Source organism: Callospermophilus lateralis, chromosome 7 (assembly GCF_048772815.1).
Source record: "Callospermophilus lateralis isolate mCalLat2 chromosome 7, mCalLat2.hap1, whole genome shotgun sequence".
In the NCBI taxonomy this organism is placed as follows: domain Eukaryota; kingdom Metazoa; phylum Chordata; class Mammalia; order Rodentia; family Sciuridae; genus Callospermophilus; species Callospermophilus lateralis.
In genome coordinates, this window is record NC_135311.1 from 103,067,545 (window position 1) to 103,092,664 (window position 25,120).

Genomic DNA, 25,120 nt, shown 5'->3' on the forward strand with positions numbered 1-25,120 from the left:
ACACATTGGGCTGGGGAACCAATCTTTCTTGTTTTTAGTCTTTTTTAGTCTCTTACATACCGTTCAGTATGTAAGTTCAAAAACCAAACACTAAAAGAACCTCAAGGTTTTATTTATATTTTAAATTACTTGACCATCTTTCAGGAGGTAGAGAGACCCAAATACTCTTAACAGATTAAAGGAAAGATGAAGTAGATTGTCAATAGGTGCAAAAAAGATGTTTAATACCCATTTAACAACAAACAAAAAAGCTCTTGGGCTGGGGCTGTAGCTTAGTGTCAGAGTACTTTCCTGGCATGCATGAGGCACTGGTTTCAATCCTCAGAACCACATAAAAATAAACAAAAGCACTCCATCCATCTACAACTACAAAAAAATTAAAAAAAAAAAAAAAAGCTCTTAGCAAACTAGGAATAAAAGAGAGCTACTCTCACCTCACAAAGGGTATTAACAAAAAACCTAGAGCAAGTGCCATATTTTATAAATGATGAAATGTTTGAAGTATTACACTTTGTCAGGTGAGATGAGGATGCCCTCAATCACTACATCTGTTTATTGTGCTGGAAATCCCACAATAAGATAATTTGAAAAGTAAAGACTGAGCACGGTGGCACACACTTGTAATCCCAGCAACCTGGGAGGCTCAAGCAGGAGGATCACAAGTTCCAGCCATCCTTGGCAATTTAGTGAGGCTCTAAGCAACTAATCAAGACCCTGTCTCAAAAAACAAAAAAACAGGTTGAGGATATGGCTCAATGATTAGTACCCCTGGGTTTAATTCCCAGTACTAAAAAAAAGTAAAGAGAGGGCTGGGGATGTGGCTCAAGCGGTAGCGCGCTCGCCTGGCATGCCTGCAGCCCGCGTGCAGCCCGGCTTCGATCCTCAGCACCACATACAAACAAAGATGTTGTGTTCGCCGAAAACTAAAAAATAAAATATTAAAATTCTCTCTTTCTCTCTCTCCCTCTCTCACTCTCTCTTTAAAAAAAAAAAAAAAAGTAAAGAGAAAGGAAAGAGCCAACTCAGTATTTCATTAATTATGATTTTCCACTTAGTAACTCCAGAAAAAAAAATTACCATGTTGGATTTAAGGTAAAGGTGAGAAATCTTATTTCAATATGCTACTAACAAGATATAGTTCAAGAAAAGATACTTCCCCCAGGGTCGGGTTTGTGGCTCAGTGGTAGAGCGCTTGCCTAGCATTCATGAGGCACTGGTTCTATCCCTGGCACCACATACAAAAAATGAATAAATAAAGGTATTGTGTCCATCTACAACTCAAAAAATTTGGAAAAAAAAAAAAAAGATACTTCCCCCAAAGTAACAGGAGTTAATCTGTCAAGAGATTCATGACCTTAATGGACAGCTTTACTGAAGGGTATTAAGGCCCAAGTAAATGAAGACCTATATTACTATTAATGGATAGGAAGACTTTAAAGTAATGGATAGGAAGACTTTAAAGTACAGAGGACTGGAGTTCTGGCTCACTGGTAGAGCACTCGCCTGGCATGTGTGAGACCCTGGGTTTAATCCTCAGTACTGCATATAAATAATATAAATAAAAGCTATATTGACAACAAAAAATAGTTTTTAAAAAGTACATGATAAAGATGCTCATTTTCAATCAATGTTTATAAATTCTAATTGAAATCTCAGATTTTGGGTGGGGTTGTATGTAGCTCAGTGGTACAGGGCTTGCCTAGCATATGTGAGGCACTGGGTTTGATCTTCAGTACCACATTAAAAAATGAATAAATAAAAGAAAATCTCAAATTTTTACTAGAACTTAAATTGATTCGAAATCTGTATGACAGAGGCGGGAGACCTCCCCTAGCAAGTATCACAATATATTTATAAAGCATCGGCAATTTAAACTATTTATGGTATTGGCACTAATACACATACAGACAGTGGAACAGCAGATTAACAGACCTACTGACATATGAAGATTAAGGAATACTGTTGTAGTTCGTGAGGTTAATTATTAACTCCTCAATAAATGGTACTGAGGCAGCTGTTAGAGATTTTGTACAATAAAATAAGGTTGAAACCCTACCTCAATCTGTATTCAAAGAGGTATTCCAAGGATTAATGATCTTGTGTGCTTTGGTACTGCAATATGTAGGAGTAGAATCTCTGAAGGTTCAGCATCTGGCTCCTTGTAAACCCTGAGCAAATGCCTCTTGTCTCAGGACCTCATTTTCTCCATCTGAAAAATGAGGGTGTTCAGCTGTGACAGTGTTACTTGATGAGATTTGTCCAATTGGTGGTGGTTTGTCTGTACCCTGCCCCTTATAACTAGGCCTAGACATATATATTAAGTGATAAATAAAAAGTAGTTTTGTGACTGGGTATGGTGGCACATGCCTGTAATCCCAGCAGCTAGGGAGGCTGAGGCAGTAGGATCACAATTTTGAGGCCAGCCTAGGCAACTTAGCAAGACTGTCTCAAAAAGGGCCAGGTATGTAGCTCACTGGTAAAGCACCCTGGATTCAATTCTCAAGACCACAGAAAAAAATCCTCTGCCCCACACTCCAGAACAGCAGTGTCCTATCCAGGTTAAAACTACTGGAAGTGGGGACAGTGAAAGATGAGATGATTGCATGAGTCCTAAATCCACTACTGGCTCTTGTTTGGACATTCTGTGAAGGTCCTCAACATGCAATTCTTACATTATCCCTGAGCAGTTTTTTTTAAAAAGTATCATCTTCGGCTGGGCACAGGCCCTAAGCAACTTGGTGAGAACCTGTTCCAAAATAAAACACGAAAAGAGCTGGAGATGGAACTCAGTAGTAAAGCACCCCTGGGTGCAATCTTTAGTATCACCCCCCAAAAAAAATAAAAAAGAAAGAAAAAGTATTACCTTTGAACAATCGCATTTTTCTCAAACCGGTGCCACCACCATCCTAGGCCTCTCCTGGCAGCAGCTCTCCAGCTCTAGCCTCATGGCTGCCAAGAAACTGGTAGTCATTTTGGAGCCACAGGGAAAGCTGCTGGCTGATCTGGCCAAGCGCCTGGGCCACCACTACATGGTCTGCAGTGACGTGGAGAACATCAGGAAGCTAATGGATGGGAGGCTGGCAGCAGGCCACATAGACAGCAAAGGGGAGATGGAGGAATATTTTCAAGACATGAGGTTCCTATGACCAGTGTGCAGCTCCCCTGCTATTGTGAGAATTTTCTCTCCTACTTTCTGCCCCAGAAAGCCCAGATGGGTAGAGCTATCTGCTAAGTGAGTGCCCTTCCCCAAGCACAGTGAGGCCAAGTTCTGACTGTGTGAAGCTGCAGGTGTAATGGAAAGCAGGCTTGTTGTTGGATTGTTCTGTGTCCAAGTCCTGGCTCCCTCACATTGGGCATGAGACTGGGCAAGTCCTACAACTTCTTGGTACCTTGGCTTCCCATTCTGTGAAATGAGCATAACATTGATGTCCACAGGGACAGTGAGAAAATCAACCAGGCGGTTCTGACAGGTGATTTCTCCATTGGACAACCGTGCAGAAAACAGCACTGTAATTGTTACTTCTTCAAACATAGGAAGTGGGGCTGGGAGGATGGCTCAGTGGTAGAGCCAGGCAAGGCCCTGGTCCTAATCTCCAGCATTCCAAAAAAAAATTTTTTTAAAGGAATATTTGCATGATAGGGTTCTGTGGGAGACCAACCTCACACGTGACTGAGTCACTCCCCAGCTGGGTGATTGAGGCGTAGGGTAGCAGAAATGCCACTAGATTGCCCCGCCCTTCTTGGGTTTGAGGATGTTGTCTTCATGTAGAGGCGTGTCTCTCCACACCTGACCTTGCAACACTGCTCCCCTTGACCTTCATTGGACGGTATTTTCCCCAGAATTTAGAGTTCCCCAATAAAAGCCCACTCCAAAGCGTGCTTGTTCTATCTCACTAGCCTCTTGTGTAGATCCTCGCTCCCCCGCTGAGAGCTTGAGGCAGAGAGAAAGAGGAGCCATCCCAGAGCTTGGTTAAAGGTAAATTGTGTGTTTAAGTTTTATTTCTAACTCCCTGAGAATTTCCCTGAGTGACCAAACAATTAATCCACTGTGCTGGCCGCAGCTGATAGGGTTCAGTTATAGATTTCAGTGGGAACACTTGCTCTTTTCTATGCCTACCAGCCAGTTTGTAAATAAGGGCCCTGGTGATGAAATAGAAGACGCCATTAGAAGCCTACCAACAAAGAAAAGCCCAGGACCAGATGGATACACAGCCGAGTTCTACAAGATCTTTAAAGAAGAACTAATACCAATACTCTTCAATTTATTTCAGAGGGAGCACTTCCAAACTCATTCTATGAGACCAATATCACCCTGATTCCAAAGCCAGGCAAAGACACAAAGAAAACTTCAGAACAATATCTCTAATGAACATAGATGTAAGAATTCTCAAGAAAATTCTGGCAAATCAAATACATATCAAAAAGATAGTGTACCACGATCGAGTGGGGTTCATCCCAGGGATGCAAGGTTGGTTCAACATATGGAAATCAATAAATGTAATTCATCACATCAGTATACTTAAAGATAAGAATCATGATAATCTCAATAGATGCAGAAAAGTATTCAATAAAATACAGCACCCCTTCATGTTCAAAACACTAGAAAAACTAGGGATAACAGGAACATATCTCAACATTGGAAAAAACCTCAGGCAACCTGTGTTCTGCCAGTTGGTTGGTGGATTAGAGCAGGATGCACTGGAGACCAGAGTGGGAGGGGGCCTCTTCACCCTGAGTGTGAATGCCACTTCCCTCATGGAAGGGCACAGGCACTGCCAGGGAGCCCAGCCCACCTGGCATGAAGAGTCTGGTGCCCATAGTGGCCTGCAGTACCATCCTTTATAGAGTTCGCAGAACTATCATGAGAAGTTCACCCTATCTGGGCTTCTGAGTTGGGCTCCATCCCCTCAGGCCCCTGGGTGATCTGAAAAGACATACCTTTTTGTGGGTGAGGAAGGACCCAAGGGTTCCTGGCGCCACACCTGGACACTGACCAGTGCTGATTTGGGCAGGTGTCCAGTGGACTAACTCTGGGAAATCCAGTCCAGCTGGAGGGCCTCTGACCATGCCAGCATATCTTTTACCCACCCCAGGCTTGTCCATGGGTGACATCCCATAGACAGTATGGCTGTGAATGACCTGGGTCCTGTGGTGCTCAGCCTGCTGAAGATGCCAGAAGCATATATTGGGCAGAACATCTGACTCAGCCTCTGCAGGCATACCGCGGAGGAGTATGCCTTCCTGCTCACCAAGCACACAGTCAAGACTGTGCACCATGCCAAGGTGGGCTCCTCCCTTCTGGAGCGGGTGAGGTCCCAGCTCCTGCCAGGCAATTCCACAGCCTAGATAAGCTCCTTTTGACTCCCAAAGGGGACTTTTGGTGTCTAGGAAGTAGTTGTTAGGGCTCCCCGCCCTCTGAGTGAGGCAAATCTAAATCCATTGTCGTGGTTAACGTATGTTATGCTGTTCCTGGGAGCTAAGTGTGTCCAGAATGAAATTTCTACCTTATGTGTTTTGACCAAGGATAGAAGTTTTCATAAAGAAGGGACAGTAGAAATCTAGGCAAGGCAGGCTGAAGACATGGGACCCACTGGGCTTCTCTGTAGGACATGTGTTAAAGGGAAACAAATGGGGAGGATAGAAAGGCCTTGGGCTGGGGATGTGGCTCAAGCGGTAGCGTGCTCGCCTGGCATGCGTGCGGCCCGGGTTCGATCCTCAGCACCACATACAAACAAAGATGTTGTGTCCGCCAAAAACTAGAAAATGAATATTAAAGAATTCTCTCTCTCTCTCTCTCTCTCTCTCTCTCTCTCTCTCTCTCTCTCTCAAATAAATAAATAAACTCTTAAAAAAAAAAAAAAAAAGCCTGACCCCTGTCCCTCTTGGCCTGGCTAGGTGGGCAGGAGGCATTCCCATCTCTTCCTTTCCATACTGACCCTCGTGCTTCCTGTCCAGAACCTTGGCTGCCTTCTGTGTAATGCTTGTTGTTTGCATTTCAAAAGACCTACTCATTAAAGAAAATCTGGGAAACAGAAGTTCTAAGACAAGTCACCCACAGAACTAGCAGTGGGGAAAGGTCAGACTCAGACTCAGATCCTGGTTCCAGTCTTCAAGACCACCAACATGTAAGCTTGGGAACTGCCCCGACCCCTGTCTGTCTGCTTCCTCATCTGTCAAATGGATATATTACAGTATCCACCTTGGGCTGTTGTAAGGGCTAAATGAAATAATTGATGTTAGGGCTTTCTTAGTAAGAATGCCTAGTGCCTAGAAAAAGTGTACTAAGTGGCCATGTGTTATTTAGACACTGGGACTGAACCCAGAGGCACCCTGCCTTTGAACTATATCCCCAGACCTTTTGAGACAAATTCTCACTAAGTTGCTGAGGCTGGCCTCAAATTTGTGATCCTCCTGCCTTAGCTGCCTGCATTGCTGGGATTACAGTTGTGTGCCACTGTACCCAGCACCATGTATTATTTTTAAAAAAAAAGAGAGAGAGAGAGCAACAAAGGCCTGGGTTGGGCTGTGAAGAGCTGAGGAGGTAAGGTTTGGTTTGAAAGGGGTATTGCAGACTTCTGATTTGGAAAGAGCCAAAAAGCTTTCATGAGTCAATATCTCATGATCTTGAACAGCCTTCAAACTGACTAATCAGGTAACTTTTGAGAAACGGTGCTTTCCAAACAAGTGGCCATGTATTGAGGACCTCAGTTGGTGACAAAGAGGCCATAGCGGCTCTGTGTGAGGCAGATGGGAAAACCCTAGCCCACCTGGCTATCCTTTCTGCCTCCCTGGTGGAGGCAGCTATAGTAACCTCCCTCTGCTTCCAGACAATTCCTGATGACTATGAGAGGCTTAGCTTTCCTGGGGCCTGTGACCTGGCCAACATGTTCCATTTCTATGCTCTGAAACCTAATCAAAACATTGAGCTGACCCTGCAGCTCAGCTAGAAGTCCCATATGATGCTGGATCAGTGGATGGAACAGCACAAAGGGAACTTTGCGCAGCTGTGACCTACCCACCTCACAGCCCCAAGTCATGGGATGGGAGGGAGGCTCAGAGGCATAATCATTTCTTGTGCACAAAATATTTTTTTCAAGGGGCTTGGTTTGTGGTTCAGTGGTAGAATCCTTGCCTAGCATGCATGAGGCATTGGGATCCATCTTCAGCACCACATTAAAAATAAAATAAAATAAAGATATTGTCTCCTGCCAAATAAATATTTAAAAAATAAATATTAAAAAAATTTAAAAAATATTTTTTCAATAAAACTATCGTTTTCACAACAACAACAAAGTAATAGCATTTTTCTTACGTAGGACTATGTGTAAAGAGGCTGCAGGCCTTGCATACAGTGTTCATTTCTGCTGTTTCCAGAGAAGGCAGAAGCCTCAGGAACTCTGCCTGGCTAGTCACCACAATCATTTCACAGAGCTGTTCCTGTTCCTCAGTCGGCCAAGTACCATTGGGCCACGCCCTCTTGCTGACTAGTTGCTCAAGACCTCAGAGGAGCTGCTTTTATGCCTGCCCTTCACAAAACTGGTCATGTTTTGCTTTCCTGGCACCTTTTTTTTCATCTAAATATTCATTCATTGGCATATCTTCTCTGAGAGCCTCTACTACTACAGATACCCAAGAAAAGGAGCTTAGCACAATGAAAGGGGTTTGGTATATGGGAGCAAATGGAAGCAGTTATGATTTGATTAGAAATGCAGACAGCCGCACACCTGTAATCCCAGCAGTTTGGGAGGTGGAGGCAGGAAGATCACAAGTTCAAAGCCAGCCTCAGCAATTTAGCAAGGCTTGCTAAGCAACTTAGTGAGACCCTATCTCTAATAAAATACAAAATAGGGCTGGGAATGTGGCTCAGTGACCGAGTGCCCCTAAGTTCAATCCCTGGTACAAAAAAAAAAAAGACATGCAGACAGTCTGAACAGGTCTCTAATGACCAAATACCCACTTGGAGGTAGCTCAGAGCCTAGGTGTCTGTGCCCTGGAGATGAGATCAGACTGACTAGATCTCCTTGGCATCAATTGCTAACTAATGCCTACCATCCTGCCTCTTTCCTGAAGATGCTAGAATAATATGGCTATTTCTTTTTTTTAATATTTATTTTTTAGTTTTTGGCGGACACATCTTTGTTTGTATGTGGTGCTGAGGATCGAACCCGGGCCGCACGCATGCCAGGCGAGCGCGCTACCGCTTGAGCCACATCCCCAGCCCCTAATATGGCTATTTCTTTTCAAATTAAAAGATTAAAAATTGCTCAATAGTCATGTGCAGTAGTGCATGCCTATAATCCTAGCTACTCAGCAGGCTGAAAGAGGAAGATTATAAATTCAAGGTCAGCTTCAGCAATTTAGGGAGACCCTGTCTCAAAATTATTTGGGTATGGTGGCACATGTCTGTAATCCCAGTTACTCAGGAGGCTGAGGCAAGATAATCACAAGTTTGAGGCCAGCCTGGATAAATAGACCCCGTTTCAAAATAAAAGAGCCTGGGAATATAGCTCAGTAGTAGAGACCTGGGTTCAATCCACAGTACCAAAAAACAAAACAAAAACAAGCTAGGTGCAGTGGCCACTGCAGAGTATGCTCTATACTTAATTGTAGCCCTGTGGTTCAGCCTCCCCTGCCAAGCTCTGCTAAGTACTACAAAGTACAAGTCATCAGCCTGCTCTCTGATGTACCATACAGTACTGGACTACAGGGACAGGAGATGCATGATAAATTCCTCACCCTATTAAGCAGGCAACCACAATAGTGGGGTTTGGGTAGGATATTCAGTCAGTCATCCCACAAATATTTCATGAGCCCCACGTTCTTGAACCCATGAGGTCCCTTCATCTGGCAATGAGGATGGTTGCATAAACAGAAAAGTACTTGTTAAAGGTCAGGTCAGAATGCTTTGGGCACACAGGAAGAGTACTAATTAATTCGGTCTTGCAGGGATGGGGCCAGGAAGATTTCCTAGAGGAGGTAAGTCCAGCTGGAACCTGAAATTTGAGCAAAAGATAGCCAAAAGTGCAGGGAGGGTGTAAATGGCACTGTGTCCCTGAGGAAGTGTAAGCTGTTAAGGGTAAGACTGAACAGAGCAGATCGACAGGGCCAGCTCTCTCTGGGCGTCAGTTGTCACATTGCAGGCATGAACTTCTTTCCAAGCATAAAGGAAAACCATCAATGGATTTTAAACAGACAGATGACCAATTTTGTACATGAGAAAAATCACTGTCTATAGCACCAAGAGGAATACACAGGAGAGTAAGACAGTAAGTTTGAGACAGTTAAACTTAAAATGTAAGTTCATAAAAACTGCAGTGAACACTATTTCACACCTACCAAAATGTCTATAATAAAAAATACAGATGAACCAGGCAATGTGGCACAAACCTGTAAGCACAGCTACCCAGGAGACTGAGGCAGGAGGATTACAAATTTGAAGCTAGTCTGGGCACCTTAGTGAGACCCTGTCTTATTTATTTATTTGTAGTTGTAGATGAACATGATACCTTTATTTATTTATTTTTATGTGGTGCTGAGGATCAAACCCAGTGCCTCACACAAGTTAGGCAAATGCTCTACCACCAAGCTACAACCCCAGCCCTCAAAATAAGTATTTAAAAAATAATCGGGGCCAGGCATGGTGGCACATGCCTGTAATCCCAGTGACTCGGGAGGATCACAAGTTCAAGGCCAGCCTCAGCAACTTAGCAAGGCCCTAAGCAAATTAGTGAGACCCTGTCTCAAAATAAAAAGGACTAGGGGTATTGCTCAGTAGTAAAACAACCTGGGTTCAATCCCCGCTACTGAAAAAAAAAAAAAAAAAAAAAAGATAACAAATGTTGGTAAGGATAGGGAAAAACTGGAATCTTCATTCCAGACTGATGGGAATATATAATGGTGCAAAAGTCTGGCTATTCAGGAGGTCAAGGTTGGAGGATTCCAAGTTCAAGCCCAGCCTGGGCAACTTAGCAAGACACTGTCTCAAAAAATAAATGAAGAGTGAGTGGGAGACATAGCTCAGGTGTAGAGCATGCCTGGGTTCTATCACTAGTATTAAAAGAAAAAAAGTTTTGGCTATTTCTCAACTAAGCAGAATTACTAAACAACCCAGCAATTCCACTTCTAGATATGTACCCGAGAGAATGAAAACATATCCACATAAAAACTTGTCATAGCAGCATTATTCAATAGCCAAGAAGTATAAGCCACCCAAATGTCCATCCACTGACAAATGGTACAGCCCTACAATAGAATTTTTTGTAACATGCCACCATATGGATGGACCTTGAAAACATTATGCTAAGTGAACAAGCCCAATCAAAAGGCCATACACATATGATTCCATTTATATAAAATGCTCAAAATAGGAAAACCTATTAATAGAAAGTACATTTGTGATTTTCTAAGGCTTAGGGGCATAAAAAGGTTAGGGGAAAAGAAGGACTTCTAATGAGTATAGGGTTTCTTTCTGAGAAGAAAATCAAAAAATGTTGTGATGATGGTTGTATAATATACTAAAAATGAATAATGCACTTTAAATAAATACACTATCAGCTGGGATTGTGGCTCAGCGGTAGAGTGCTCACCTAGTACGGGCGGGACCTGGGTTCGATCCTCAGCACCACATAAAAATAAAGGCATTGTGTTGTGTCCATTTACACCTAAAAAATAAATATTAAAAATAAATAAATTAATTAATTAAAATAGACAATCATGTGAAATACACATCCGTTATTGCTGGGATTTTTTTATACATAAGCCACATGGTATTCTTAAATCTGTTTGAAGATCTTAGGGACACCTCAAAAGAAGCTCAAGGGAGGCTGGTACAGCTGTGGGACTGGAGATGCACAGTACCTGTCCAGGAGTCATGAAGAGAGAAAGCCCCCTGGACAGAACCTGCTGACTTCCTCAAGATCTGTCCTTGCATGAGCAGCTCTACAGGAGAGCTGCTTCAGGGACTAACTGAACAAGCTTCACTCTTCTGAGTTTTGATAACAGCCAGTGTAAGATGCCCTTACTGGGGGCTAGGGTTGTAATTCAGTAGTAGAGCGCTTGCCTAGCATAAACATAAAATTGACCCTCAGCACCACATAAAAATAAGTAAAATATAAATATTATGTCTGTCTACAACTAAAAAATTTTTTTAATAAAAAAGATGAAATTACTGGAAAGCTAGATAAACAAACATGATAGAGCATTGAACAATGAATCAGGAGAGCTGGTTGTGGTTCTGCAACTTACTAAGTGACTATGAGTAAGAGCCCCCCTCTCCAGGCTATCTACCTCCTGTATATAAAATGGGGATAATAATTTCTGCCCACCCCACAGTTGAGGGGATCAAATCAGCTGATGCACAGGGAAGAGCTTTATAAACCTACAAGACTTGTGTGTGATCCCCAACTGGGATGAGGCCCAATAGGTAAGTGTTTTTGCCACTGTGTGTCTTTGTCAACCTAGCTGCTATTCTAGAACCTTTCATCATATGAATACAAGACAAGAAGGAAGGATGGGAAGGGAGTTGTGAAGAGGAATACTGAGCACCGTGACAGGCCTGTGTGCACCCAATAAATATTCACCTGAACATAATACACACTGATATAATTTTTCAGCCCAGAAAGATTCAGTTGAGGTGTTGTATTAAGAGCTAATGTGACGGGGACCTCACTATTAAAGTAGGGTCATCACTTACTAGGGAATGGAAGAGAGAGAAGCAACAGCCATCACAAAATAGCAACACAACACATATTAAACTGTGACTCTGTGCCAGGTGCTTTATCTACATTGTTAGAGGTAATCCTTATAAACAATCCCACTCTATAGGAACTGTAAAGAGGATAAAGTGACTTAACATATTGAGAGTGATTTGTGACCAACCTATACCAGAATTCAAATCCCAGCTGTATCTGTAACTCACTGAGAAGCCATTGGGGATGCAGTAAGATTAACACAAATTACGTCCTTTTCAAAAAATGTGATAAAAATGCCCTTCTGTTCAAGTTCCAGTAGCATTCTAACAAGTAATGGGAGGGGAAAAAATCTATACTCATTTCACTTAAAAGAAATTTCTCTACTGTAAAATGCAGACTTAAGTTTACTACCTGGGGTCACAATTCTCACTCACACTTCAACTGATTAAAATAAACACATGCCCATTATAAATCCTCATTTGGCCCCCCAAAATAGTCAAATAGGAGTCCTTAAATCATGGTTAGATCCTTTATTGAAGCAGGCCTGCCAGAATCAAGCAGAGCAGTTCACTCCTTAGAAAAATAAAGGGTACTTTTGCCCAAGAGAAAGGGGCAAGTTTATAGAGGATGAAACAGTGTTTCCCATAGCACCTGAGGAGCCAGGAACCAATGGGAACTTATTGCTTCCTGAACTTACTATTGGGAAGTTCTTTGTGGGAAGTAGGGATTAAAAAAAAAAAAAAAAAAAAAGCTGGGGATATAGCTCAATTGGTAGAATGCTTGCCTTGCACGCACAAGTCCCTGATTCAATCCCCAGCACCACAAAACAAAAAACAAACAAACAACAACAAAAAAACACTACTAATAATAAGAGGAAGCATCTTTAAGCAACAATTACACAATTACATTTTATTTCTGTTTAAACAAAAAATAGACCTGAGTTAGTTCTTTAAACCCAATATCTTGATCAGAGGGTCTTGAAACTGAAATTTCTCATTGTCTCTTATGATCTAGTCCCATTCAGAAATAATACATTTAGCTTTAAAAAATTGATCTTAGAGCTCAAGACTGCAGCACTGGCTGCTTGGGCCCGTGATTAGTTTCATTAGGCACAGGATAGCACTTATGGGTTACATGGCCCTCCATTTTCATGAGGAAGTAATGGAGGACTTTCCATCTACCTGGAAGCTAAGCTTTGATGGATTTGCCTTCTAAGACATCAAATATATCTTCTAAGGATTTCTCAACACAGTGAAGAAACTCCCGGGCATTGCGTCCTGGGTAGGAGGAGACATTGCAGCCTATCCAGTCGTCATGAACAGCATAACCAATGCCAAAGCCATCAGGGACAACAGGGGCAAAGCCACCAAGGTTCACTGCTGGGCTGCTCAGCGTGCTGGTGGACAGGATGTTGTGGTTTATCCGTTCATATGCAGGATCCAGGTAGAGCTCGGGCAGGACAATTCCTTTGGCTGCCACCAGGTACCGCAAAGCAAACAAGTGTCTGTCAAAGCCCTGGCCTGTCAGAGACAAAATGGAAAAACAGGAGTCTCAAAATCTCAGAATTGGAAAGGATCTTAGGCAAACCTCCCAGCCATGACAGGAATCCCCCTTAAGAGCAGTCTGTAAAGTAGAAGGGTCTCTCTACCTCTGTATGTATATCTCCAGCTAACTAAACTTTGCAGAAGCTCATTCCAGAATATTAAAATAAATAAATAAATTTAAAATATATATATATATATATATTTTTTAAACCAGGAATTGAACCCAGAGGTGTTTAACCACTGAGCCACATCTCCAGGCATTTTAAAATTTTTTTTATTTGGGTACAGAATCTCTAAGTTGCTTAGGGTCTTACTAAGTTGCTAAGGCTGGCCTTGAACTTACAATCCTCCTGCTTCAGTCTCCCAAGTCAATGGAATTATAGGTGTGCGCCACTGAACCTACCTTAAATTATTTTAAAACATATTTTTAGATGTCAATAGTTGAGCTAAAAATGAGCCTAGAATGAAAACATGGTTTTAAAAATTGTGAATCAATTTAGTCAGTCAAGACAGTATGTGAAGAAAGCCATAGACTCAAAAACTGAAGATATGGGGCTAGAGGTGTATGCAGCTCAGTGGTAAAGTGTATGTTAGCATACACAAGGCCCTGGGTTCAATTCCCAGCAATCACCCCTCCTCCATCACACACATAAACCAAAAATAAGACAAAATTCAAAGTACAATTCACATGTAAAAGACAAATTAAGTCACTAGGGGAAAAAAAAAAAAGGATTTTTGGCCACGGTTCTAATTTCAGCCTTACTACATATTTTCTGTGTAGCACTAGGCCAGTGGCCTCAGTTTCCTGCCTATAAAATGGAGAAGGAAAAAAACTAGGTCTTGGAGGACCCTTTCAGTTCTAGGACTTTGAAGCTATGTGAAAAGATTGGATATCCTCCACATCCTTTCCAGGTTTTCAATTTTATCACAAAGAGATGAAAAGATGACACTTCAATTTGGAAAGCACTTCTGAGATGATCTATTTCCAGGGAGCCAACATAATACATCTGAGGTAAAGTGAGAGGGAGCTGTGGGCTTAGAAATTCTCAATTGCTGAAAGGAAGTCTGACAACTAACAAGCAATAGAAAAAGGAGAATCATGACTCACAATTGAAGATGACTTTTAAATGAGAAGAAAGTTAGATCCATTTCCCCATCCCTACTTAGGACATGAGAACATTCTGATCTCTAGCGGCTGGGCTAGCTCTTCAGACTACTAGGATAGGGGGAAAAAAAATCATCATTTTGGGAGTAAGCAGGTGAATTAAATCTAGGGATGGGGTAGACATCAGATGTGGGGGGATGTTACTGAGTCTAACCCAGGCACAGAGGGCATGTTCCCCACCCCTGTCTCACCCATTGCTGCTTCTTTGGTCAGCTGGCCATGGTACTTGGAGCACTCGGCCATCAGCTGCTGAAGCTCGCCAGCACTGTGCTTAGAGGGCTCCCTGACAAAGGCCTCAGAGCACCTCTTTGTGAAGATGGAGGCTGGGCGGATGGTCTCAGTGCGGCCATGTTTGAATGCTGCAGTGCTGCAGGACTCGTAGGTAGCCACTGTCTGCCCGTACTGCCGCAGGAAGGCCATCTGGAAGGCCAGCTGTGCCACTGCGTCAGGGCTCAACTTCTGCTTCTTCAAGAATTCTTTGCCTCCTCTCTGAAACTGCATACAGTCAATGGTGAGGGTTTTCGTGGTAGCATCAAACTTTTCCTTTGCAGCAGTGATTCCAGCCTTTAAGGCATCATTCAATTTGAAGCTGAGTTTTTGCACAGTGATGGAAGAGTCCGTATTGGCTGGCTGGCTCTGGGGAGTGATGGCAGGAGTGTTAGTGCTATCTTTAAACACTTCATTGAAAAACCTGAGTACTGCAACCCCGTCACCCCAAGCATGCTCAAAGTGGACAGCAGCAGTGCCATCCTTGGCCACAATGAGGTTAAAGGATTTATCAAACCAGCGATTTGTACCATCACCATGTAGCATGGTGTGGGACAAATGGACAAGGTCCTTAATGGGGAAGTCATCTAAGCAGAGGCAGAAGGCAGCAGAGTCCACTTTCCTCAGGGTCTCCTCATTGCCCCCATGTATCAGCTTCTGCCTGAGCTCTGCCCAGACATCTCGGTTCTCACTGGTCAGATATGTCAGAGGAAACTCAGGCACAGGGCTATTGTCTTCGAGGATGTACTTCAGATGTGCCTGGATTTCTGAGGGGCTTACGATGTTCCCATCTTGATCCAGGACATCAAAGACATAGAAATGTCCTTTTCTTAGGACCAGGAGGTGTCGGGCCTTGTCATCAGTAAAGAGTTCATCCCGCCTGGGTTTGGGTAAACGAGTTGAATTGAAAAGCCGAAAATACTGAGACATATCCAAGGGATATGCATTGACCAAGTAAGCCCCATACCAAGACAGAGAGGAAGGCACAAAACGTATGAGTCTTTTAAAGGTATTCGTGTCACTTTTGGCAGGGTTCAAGTGGAATACTTCTGGCTCCAAAAGGCCAGCCCGGAGTGTCTTCAGAAACCGGATGGCAGAAACAGTCATGTTGGTCGCCCGGGTGAGCTGGTCATTATACTCAGATTTTGGATCAGGATTGAACGCCATAAATGGATTAAAGTTCAGAACAACTGAGTCCCGAGCAGTTAAATACATATCAAACCAGGGGCCTAAAAAGCAAAATAAAAGGGATTATACAATGTGTGGTCTTTTGCATCTGGGCTGTCATTTTTTTAATTTATAGATGACAGCGGAATGTATTACAATTCTTATTATACATATAGAGCATAATTTTTCATATCTCTGGTTGTATACAAAGTATAGTCACACCAATTCATGTCTTCATATATGTACTTTGGATAATAATGATCATCACATTCTACCATCATTAATAACCCCATGCTCCCTCCCTTCCCCTGGGCTGTCATTTTTGATAATGTTTTTGAGGTCCATCCATGTTGGAGAGTATATTAGTTCTTCATTTCATTTTTACTGTTGTTTAATTTTGTTGATTGTTGAACTATGTAGTATACCATTTTATGGGTATACTACATTTTGTTTAATGGCTATTTAGGTTGTTACCGTTTCTTAGCTATTATGAAATATACTGCCTTGAACTTTCATATATGAGTTTTTGGTTGGACATGTTACTAATTCTCTTGAGCATATAGTTAGGAGTGGAACTGGCAGGTCATCTAAGTTTCTTTTAAGCCTTTCGAGGAACAGCCAGGGCATTTTCTAAAGTAGCTGCAGCCTGCCTACCAGTTGCACATGAGACTTCCAATTTCCCCCAAATCCTCATCAACACTTGTTACTATATGTCTTTTTGACTGGGGCCATTCTGGTGGGTATGAAGTAGCATATCATTATGGATCTGATATGTATTCCCCTAATGTTTATTAATGGCTTTTTCTTCTTTATTCTGTTTCTCTTTTTTTTTTTTTGGGGGGGGGGGCGTTCCTAAAGGGAAAACATACAGTGAGATTCCATGCTAGAACAGAACAGCTAATTCCTACCCCATTTCCTTAGGTTTCTCTTGATTCATCTACTTTCAGGGACAATATTCATCTTTGACTATCTCCTTAATGGGACAGGGGCACAGAGGGCAGCCTTCACTGTCCTTCCATGTACAGTATATATTTATGAACTCTCTTTTAGGAAGTACTCAAAAAATCAATTAGAAATAACCATAAGTGCATGTGGATCACATGCTGGATGTTTTGCCTACAAAACTTCCAGAAGCAATATTTTATCAGAAAAATGTGTCTTCAAGGGAATTCCTGCTGAGATACATGGATAAAATCAACAAAAAAGGACTCTCTACGACTTTGGAGGAAATAATTTTCACAGGTAGCACTGGGAAAGGACCAATAGATCCAATTTAACCATGACTTCTTCATTGGCCCATTCATTTCATTCCATTCCTTGGGAGTCAGTGCCAGGTCCTGGTCCAGGGGATTTAGAGAAGAATAGAATATAGTCTTTAATTCTGAAAAATTCTAGTGAAGTAGACAAACAAAATTAAAATGTGATGCAATACACTAAAATGATGAGAGAAAAGAAGTACTGGTGGATAAGACGTATTTTATTAAAGAAAACATAAATTCTTGCCTATGACTTGGCTGAGTGCCCCTGAGTTCAATCCCTGGTACCTTCCCCCAAACACACATCCACACACACACACACACACACACACACACATCCCAAAATAAGGCCAAGAGAATGAGAAAAGAGCAAATATTCAAAACTTGAAAGTATTTAGGTAACGGGTAATAACCAAAAACAGATTCAAGAAAGCCAATCTTGGGGCTGGGGATGTGGCTCAAGCGGTAGCGTGCTCGCCTGGCATGCGTGCGGCTGGGGTTCGATCCTCAGCACCACATACAGACAAAGATGTTGTGTCCGCCAAATACTAAAAAATAAATATTAAAATTCTCTCCCTCTCTCTCACTCTTTCTTTAAAAAAAAAAAAAGAAAGCCAATCTTATTTCCCCCCGCCCTTTCCCTTCACCAGAGAAATGAAGTACAGTAGATGGGGTAGAGAGAGAAGATGGGAGGGAAGGGGAGGGAAGGGGGGATAGTAGAGGATAGGAAAGACAGCAGAATACAACAGACACTAGTATGGCAGTATGTAAAAACGTGGATGTGTAACCGATGCGATTCTGCAATCTGTATAGGAGGGAAAAATGGGAGTTCATAACCCACTTGAATCAAATGTATGAAATATGATATGTCAAGAGCTATGTAATGTTTTGAACAACTAATAAAAAAAAAGAAAGCCAATCTTAAACTGCATGACAGATAAAAAAATAATCTGTTTTACATAGCAGAACTTCCAAAAAGCTCAGTAACGGGCTGTTTAGACCTCTGGTTGAACAACTGTTTAATTAGATCACTACTCTTAATCCCAGTGTTTCCTCCTTACTTCGATAGAAGGCTTTTTGTATTCTCTGGTTAAAGTGAAAACTAGAAGACCTAAGTCACAGTTGAGCTCTCAAACTTCCTTCCCTTGCCCTATTTCTACCACACTAGCAACCTCCTAGCAGTTTACTGGAAAAACCTTCCCTGAGGAATCTAACTCAAAGACACTACCATTAGACACTACCTCAAAGAAACAGTTTAGTCAGATCACATCACAGTGACACCTGTAACCAACAAGCCTCACCCTCATCCACAGAGCTTCCAACAACTTTTTAGTATGTCACTCATATCTAAGGCAGCACGGAAGGATTAAGGAGCATCAGCAGAAAGAAAAGAGGCAAAACAAACAGGAAAAAAGGCAACTTGAAGGAGACTGACTATGAAGGAAGAAGAAAAATGTTTTAAATATTCCAGAGATAAAATTGTTTATAAAAAGAAAAGAACATCCTAAGAAAAAGAAAGAAGAGCCCTTGGAAATGAAAAACAGTAAAGGAGAAATTTAGAAACTCAAAGACTGAAAGATAGAATTTAGCACGTGTTCCAGACAGCAGAACAAAAATAAGAGATGAAAAATAGGAGAGAAAAGATGAAAATTAGAGGACCAGGCTCAGAAATTCTACAACTGATTAAGATAACCAGAAAGAGAAAATAGAAAAATAGAAGGGAGGAAAAATCAAAGAAATAAAACAAGAGAATATGCTAGAGCTGAGATAAACATGAGTTTGAAGGGTCAAAGAACTCACTGAGTGACCCAGCAAAAGGGAATAAATAAACCTATACCAAAACACATTATCTGAATTTCAGAACACCCGGGAAAAGAGAAATTTCTAAAAGCTTCCAGAGACAGAGGAAGCAAAGGATCAAGACTCAAAATAATAAAATAACTTAGCAACACTGAAAGTAAAAGGCAATGGAGTGCTCACTTGCTCTCTGATTTCTGGATACCATGAGGTGAGCAGCTTTCCTGACCACACCTTTCTGTCATGATGTTTCTGCTTCCACAAAAGCTTTTTAAAAGGAATGGAACCAGCTGATTGTGGATGGAAACCATAGCCAAAATAAACTTTTCTTCCTATAAAAAATAAATAAAATAAAAGATAATGGAATATGGACTTCAAAATCTGTGGAAAAATTATTTTCAAGCTAGTCAAACAAATTATCACTGAAGTATGAGAACAGTTTTCAAAACTCTTGCTCTCTGTGTTCTGCTTCCAGAGAGCAAAAGGAATCTTGTGTTCTAAGAAAATAAGGGAGACACTAAGAAAGGAAAATGTGAAATCCAAGAAACAGAGTCCCAGCATGAGAAAGAATAAGAGAAATCTCAGCTGAAAAAAAAAGTTCCCCAAAAAAGATCCCAGGCCAAGAGTTCACAGATGCCAGGTGGTGGTACACACCTGAAATCCTAGTGACTCAGGAGGTTCAGGCAGGAGGATTACAAGTTCAGAGCCAACCTCAGCAACTTAGCAAGGCCTTAAGCAACTGTTTGAGATCCTGTCTAGAAATAAAAAATAAAAAGGGCTGGGGATGTGGCTCAGTGGTAAAGCATCCTGGATTCAATCCCCAGTACCAAAAAAAAAGGTGTGGGGGCATGGCGTGAGGAATGGTTTCACAGACCCAGTCCAAAGTGAGTCAGAAGTTCTAGAAGAGACTTTGTCAAGAAGAAAAAAATTAGGGCTGGGGATGTGGCTCAGGTGGTAGCGCGCTCGCCTGGCATGCGTGCGGCCCGGGTTCGATTCTCAGCACCACGTACAAACAAAAGATGTTGTGTCCGCCAATAACTAAAAAATAAATATCAAAAAATTCTCTCTCTCTCTCTCTCCTCTCTCACTCTCTCTTTAAAAAAAAAAAAAAAAAAAAAAAAAAAAGAAGAAAAAAATTAGGAGATGGGGTTGTGGCTCAGTGGTAGAGTGCTTGCCTAGCATGCTTGAGGCACTGGGTTTGATCCTCAACATCACATAAATGTAAAATAAAGACATTGTGTCCACTTAAAACTTGTATGTGTGTGTGTGTGTGTGTGTGTGTGTGTGTGTGTGTATATATATATATATATATATTTTTTTTTAAAGAACAAAATTAATAGACTATATAATGTTCTCTCATGTACTCAGAGGAGATTCAGACAGTTTAGGAGGAGTGTGGGCATAAATTATTAATCAAAAGAAAAGATGAGCCAGAAGGGGTGGCACACACATGTAATCCCAGCAGCTTGGGAGGCTAAAATAGGAGGATCACAAGTTTCAAAGCCAGCCTCAGCAAAAGTGAGGTGCTAAACAACTCAGTGAGACCCTGACTCTAAATAAAATACAAAATAGAGCTGGGGATGAGGCTTAGTGGGCAAGTGCCCCTGAGTTCAATCCCTGGTATCAAAAAAAAAAAAAAAAAAAAAAAAGATCTATTCTTTTTTTTTTTTTTTTTTTTTCTTTTTCTTTTTTGGTACCAGGGATTGAACTCAGGGGCACCCAATCACTGAGCCACATCCCCAGCCCTATTTTGTATTTTATTTAGAGACAGGGTCTCACTGAGTTGCCTAGTGCCTCACCATTACTAAGGCTATCTTTCAACTTGGCATCGTCCTATCTCAGCCTCCGGAGCCACTGGGATTACAGGCATGTGCCACAGCGCCCAGCAGGATCATTATTAACTTTAGAGAAGCCAGGTATGGTGGTGCATATCTGTAATCCCAGCGACTCAGGAGGTTGAGGAAGCAGGATCACAAGCTCAAAGTTAGCCTTAGCAACTCAGTGAGGCCCTAAGCAACTCAGAGATAAACTGTCTCAAAATAAAAAATAACAAGGGCTGAGGATGTGATTCAGTGTTTAAGCACTCCTGAGTTTAATCCTCAGTGCCAAAAAATTTTTTTAAAAACTTCAGAGAAAAAAATAAGTTTCTATAGGAAAGGAAAAACAATCCCAATGTACTACATGACTCAGCTAATAATAGCATTTGTATGATCATAACAGTAGAAACAAGAAATATTGAATTAACCAAAATTATAAATAATTATACTGGGAAAATGTGGGTCTGAGAAATATCTACACTTATATATGTGGGAGGGGATGTAAAAATTTGCTAAATTCTAATCTTTGTAATTAGATGTCAACAGATAATGCCTAAAATTAAAAAAAAAATTAAAATGAAGATGCAGTAATATAGGTATATCATTTAGGGACATGTGGGTACATATCAAGGGAATTAAACAGGAAATGAAAGAAGGTGTGAAGTGTGAAAATAAGGGAAGGTCAGGCAATTGCTACTTCTCCTAATAAGCCTTATGGAAAAACTTGATTCTTTAAACTATGTGCATGTATATAATAACCTGATACAAAGAAAAAGTAAGTTAAAAAAGTGCTGAAGGAAGAGAGGTGGAAGTAACCAATTTTGAATGAGAGGGGAAAGGACTGAGAAAATTTATAGAAAAACTCCCCTATCCAGAGCTGGGGTTGTGGCTCAGCGGTAGATCACTCACCTAGTGCGTGGGGGGCCCTGGGTTCAATCCTAAGCACCACATAAAAAGAAATAAAGGTATTGTGTCCAACTACAACTAAAAAATAAATATTAAAAAGAAAAACAAAACAAAAATGCTACCCTACCCAGATCTCAAAAGAGGAATTTGCCAGGAAAAAAAAAAGAAAAGAAAAAGAAAATGGAGCCAGGCACAGTGATTTGTAATTCCAGAAGCTGAGGCAGAATAGAAAGTCTGCAATGCATATTCAAGGACAGCCTAGGCAATTTAATGCAACTCTCTCTAAAATAAATTTCTTAAAAAATGGCTGTGTGGGCTGGGATTGTGGCTCAGTGGTAGCGTGCTTGCATGAGGCACTGGGTTTGATTCTCAGCACCACATACAAATATATAAAATAAAGGTCCACCAACAATTAAAAAATATTTAAAAAATAAAATAAAATAAAAAAGGGCTGTGGATTGAGCTCAGAGGCAGAATGCTCCTGAGTTCAGTGCCTAGTACCAAAAAGAAAAGAAAAAAGAAGCTGAACAGAAGGGGAAAGAATATGGATAAAAGGCATTGAAGGTGAAAGACTCACAGGTTCAGGGGACCACAGAGTTCATACTTGTTGAAGTATGGAATGTATCAGGAGGAGTCACGACAGGGCAATTAGGTCAGCCTGTGGGGGGCCTAGAACCATAGGAAGAAGCCGCAGGACCTGATCCTGCATCCTTTTTAGATAGTCCTTGATTGGACTCCACCAATAGAGAAGGCAAGCCACTGCTAGAGAGGGGGCCCCCAGTCAGCACCCGGGGGAGGCGCTCCCGCAGCCTTAACATCTGCTTCAGGAAGTTGAGGGGGCCATAACTTCAATGCTGGTCTCACTAAAAATATTTCTGAGACCAAAATGGCATAGAGGATTCCTTATTTTTCATTATAGATGGCTCTGGGAAAAGTCCTGCCCACAGGCCAGCCCACCTACCAGAAATGTAGCTTGTGTGTTTATTCTGTCTGTCCCGAGCCACCAGCTGCTTGTGTAGTTCTTTTCCAATTCCGTTCTCAAAACTCTTACAAAATTGTTCTGTCTTCCTGAAATGATAAAAAAAGACAGAATTAAATCATGGCAGGAAATACCTAATACCTTTAGGTTCATGGTCAAGAAGAACTCAGAGGGATCTGTGGATCCCCCAACAGCATATCCCTACAAACTGGGAAGGAGGTAAGAAGGTACCTCTGAAATCAACAGAAAAGGAATCAATCTAAAACAGAAAAATCTAGGATATCAGGAAGCTTAATCAATATTTCACAGGACACTCTAATCTCCAAGAAGCAGTTTGGCATGAAGAAAAGGATATAAGCTTTTGAGTAAAAAATAGCTGAGTTTAATTTCTGGTTCTGTCACTTTTAAACTGTGTGACTTTGGACAAATTATACATTCTCTCTTGAGTCTCAGTTTCTTCATGTGTAAAAGAGACCACCCTATAAGGTTAAAAAATATATAGTCTAAAACATAATACTCACTTTGTAACTGGTAGCTGTTAATTCATTACTATATTAAAAGAAACTTCTAGTGACTAACAAGAATTTTTTTTTTTTAATTTCAAAGTTTGGTTATTTTAATGCAATTTCACTGTTTGAGGTAATGTGGGTAAATTAAGTGGTTCATCCATCTGAAGAGAATACTAACAGTCCCTGAACAAGGAATATTTAAAAGCAGGGACCTAGATTATAAATAGTTTCTGTTTCTCTGTCACTGCCCAATGAAGGATTCTGATTCAAACAGCAATGCCAGTTATGGATACAAAAAATTCTCATTATGGAAAAAGTACCAAAATACCAAACCACACAAGGCTAACAGAGCTTAATGCAATCCACTTTTTTGGCAATATCTGATATTATTTTTGAATTATTTGCTGTATTAGTTTCCTAAGACTGCCATAACTATCACAAACTGGGTGGGGCTTAAAACAACAGAAATTTATTCTCTCACAGTTCTGAAGGCTATAGTTCAAAATCCAGGCATCAACAGGACTGTATCTCTCTGAAGACTCTAGGAAAATCTATTCCATTCTTAGCTTCTGATGATAACAGCAATCTTGACTCTCCTTGGGTTGTGATACAACACTCTAATCTCTGTCCTCATCCTCACATCCCTGCTTATATCTCTTTTACTCTTTTATAAGAACATGAGTTGTATTGGATTAAGGACCTACCCTGCTAGGCACAATGGCACATGCCTGTAATCCCAGTGATTTGGGAGGCTGAGATAGGAGGATAGCAAGTTCAAGGCCAGCCTTAGCAACTTCGTATCTCAAAATAAAAAATAAGGTCTGGGGATACAGCTCAGTGGATAAGGCCCTCTAGGTTCAATCCCTCAAACCAAAAAAAAAAACAAAAACAAACAAACAAACAAACAAAAAAAAAACCCTACTCATCTACTCCAATAAGATGTAGGACCACATCTTAACTAATTACATCTATAACAACCCTATTTCCATATAAGATCACATTCTGAGATTCTGAAAAGGGCATGGATTTGGAAGTCATACTATCCAGTGCCATAAACATGCTCAACAAGCAAACTTCTGGTGGGCCATATGGTTCTCAATGGACCTCTCTACCAAGAATACACGCCCTCTGCAAATGACCAGTACCAGCTGGCCTCCCAGGTACACCTGCCAAGATAAAGTACAAGTATGGTACTCTGGCTGGGCACAGTGGCCTAGAATCCCAGCAGGAGGCTGAGGCAGGAGGATCACAAGTTCAAAGCCAGCCTCAGCAACAGGGAGGCATTAAATAATTCAGTGAGACCCTGTCTCTAAATAAAATACAAATTAGGGCAGGGTGGTTGAGTGCTCCCAAGTTCAATCCCCAGTAACCCCTCCCCTGAAAAAGTAAGGCATTCTGGCTCATAAACCATCTGTTGAGTCAGGTTGGAAGGATTCTCACCTCAGGGACTGCTCAGTCTTTTGGGAATGAAAATCTTTTCCTGAACTTGCAAAAGTATAAACTAGGTTCCAGGTTCTGGAGATCCAATCAAGTCACAGACATTCCCTGAAGCTTGGTCCACCATTACTTGCCAGCCTCTCTGGAACCACCCAACCATAGTCATTCAGAGTAGTCAGCGTTTACCTGAACTGGCCATCATTCAAGAGAGGTTTCTGTGCACTGAGGTATCTCCTAATGGTGTCTTCAAGTTTGGGAATAGGCAGCCTGGAGAGAAAGCAAAGTCAGCATAAGGCAGACGATATGTTAAAGAGATTAATTAGCTTCACAAGGAAAATGAGAAAATTGATCATTAATGTATCAATGGTAACTCCACATTTTAGTAAAAAAAAATTTTTTTCATACTGGGGATTGAACTCAGTGGTGTTTTATATGAGCCACACCCCCTCCCCCCAATTCCTCTATTTTTTTGAGTCAGGATCTTGCTAAATTGCCCAGACTGACCTCAAACTTGCAATCCTCCTGTCCAGGTTCCCAAGTAGCTAAGACTATAGGTGTGCACCACCGTACCCAACTTTATTTTTTG

At 41.4% G+C, this 25,120-nt stretch overlaps 1 protein-coding gene across 3 annotated transcripts in view; it reads right to left on the reverse strand.

Annotated features, from left to right (window-relative positions):
- The window catches only part of Cpt2 (carnitine palmitoyltransferase 2), a 34,106-nt gene that overhangs the window by 3,235 nt on the left and 5,751 nt on the right, over positions 1-25,120 (reverse strand). The window contains exons 2-6 of one of the 3 annotated variants that reach the window (XR_013091803.1): positions 24,721-24,801; positions 22,571-22,677; positions 14,591-15,895; positions 12,872-13,210; positions 10,587-10,661 (exon numbers count right to left, since the gene is read on the reverse strand). Coding sequence is in view for 2 of the 3 variants with exons in the window: in XM_076860332.1 (XP_076716447.1) it covers positions 12,879-13,210; positions 14,591-15,895; positions 22,571-22,677; positions 24,721-24,801 (1,825 nt within the window). In the remaining variant the exon portion in view is untranslated. Of the gene's footprint in view, positions 1-10,586; positions 10,662-12,572; positions 13,211-14,579; positions 15,896-22,570; positions 22,678-24,720; positions 24,802-25,120 lie in introns of those variants that run through there. The other 2 variants (XM_076860332.1, XM_076860333.1) reach the window with 2 other exon arrangements.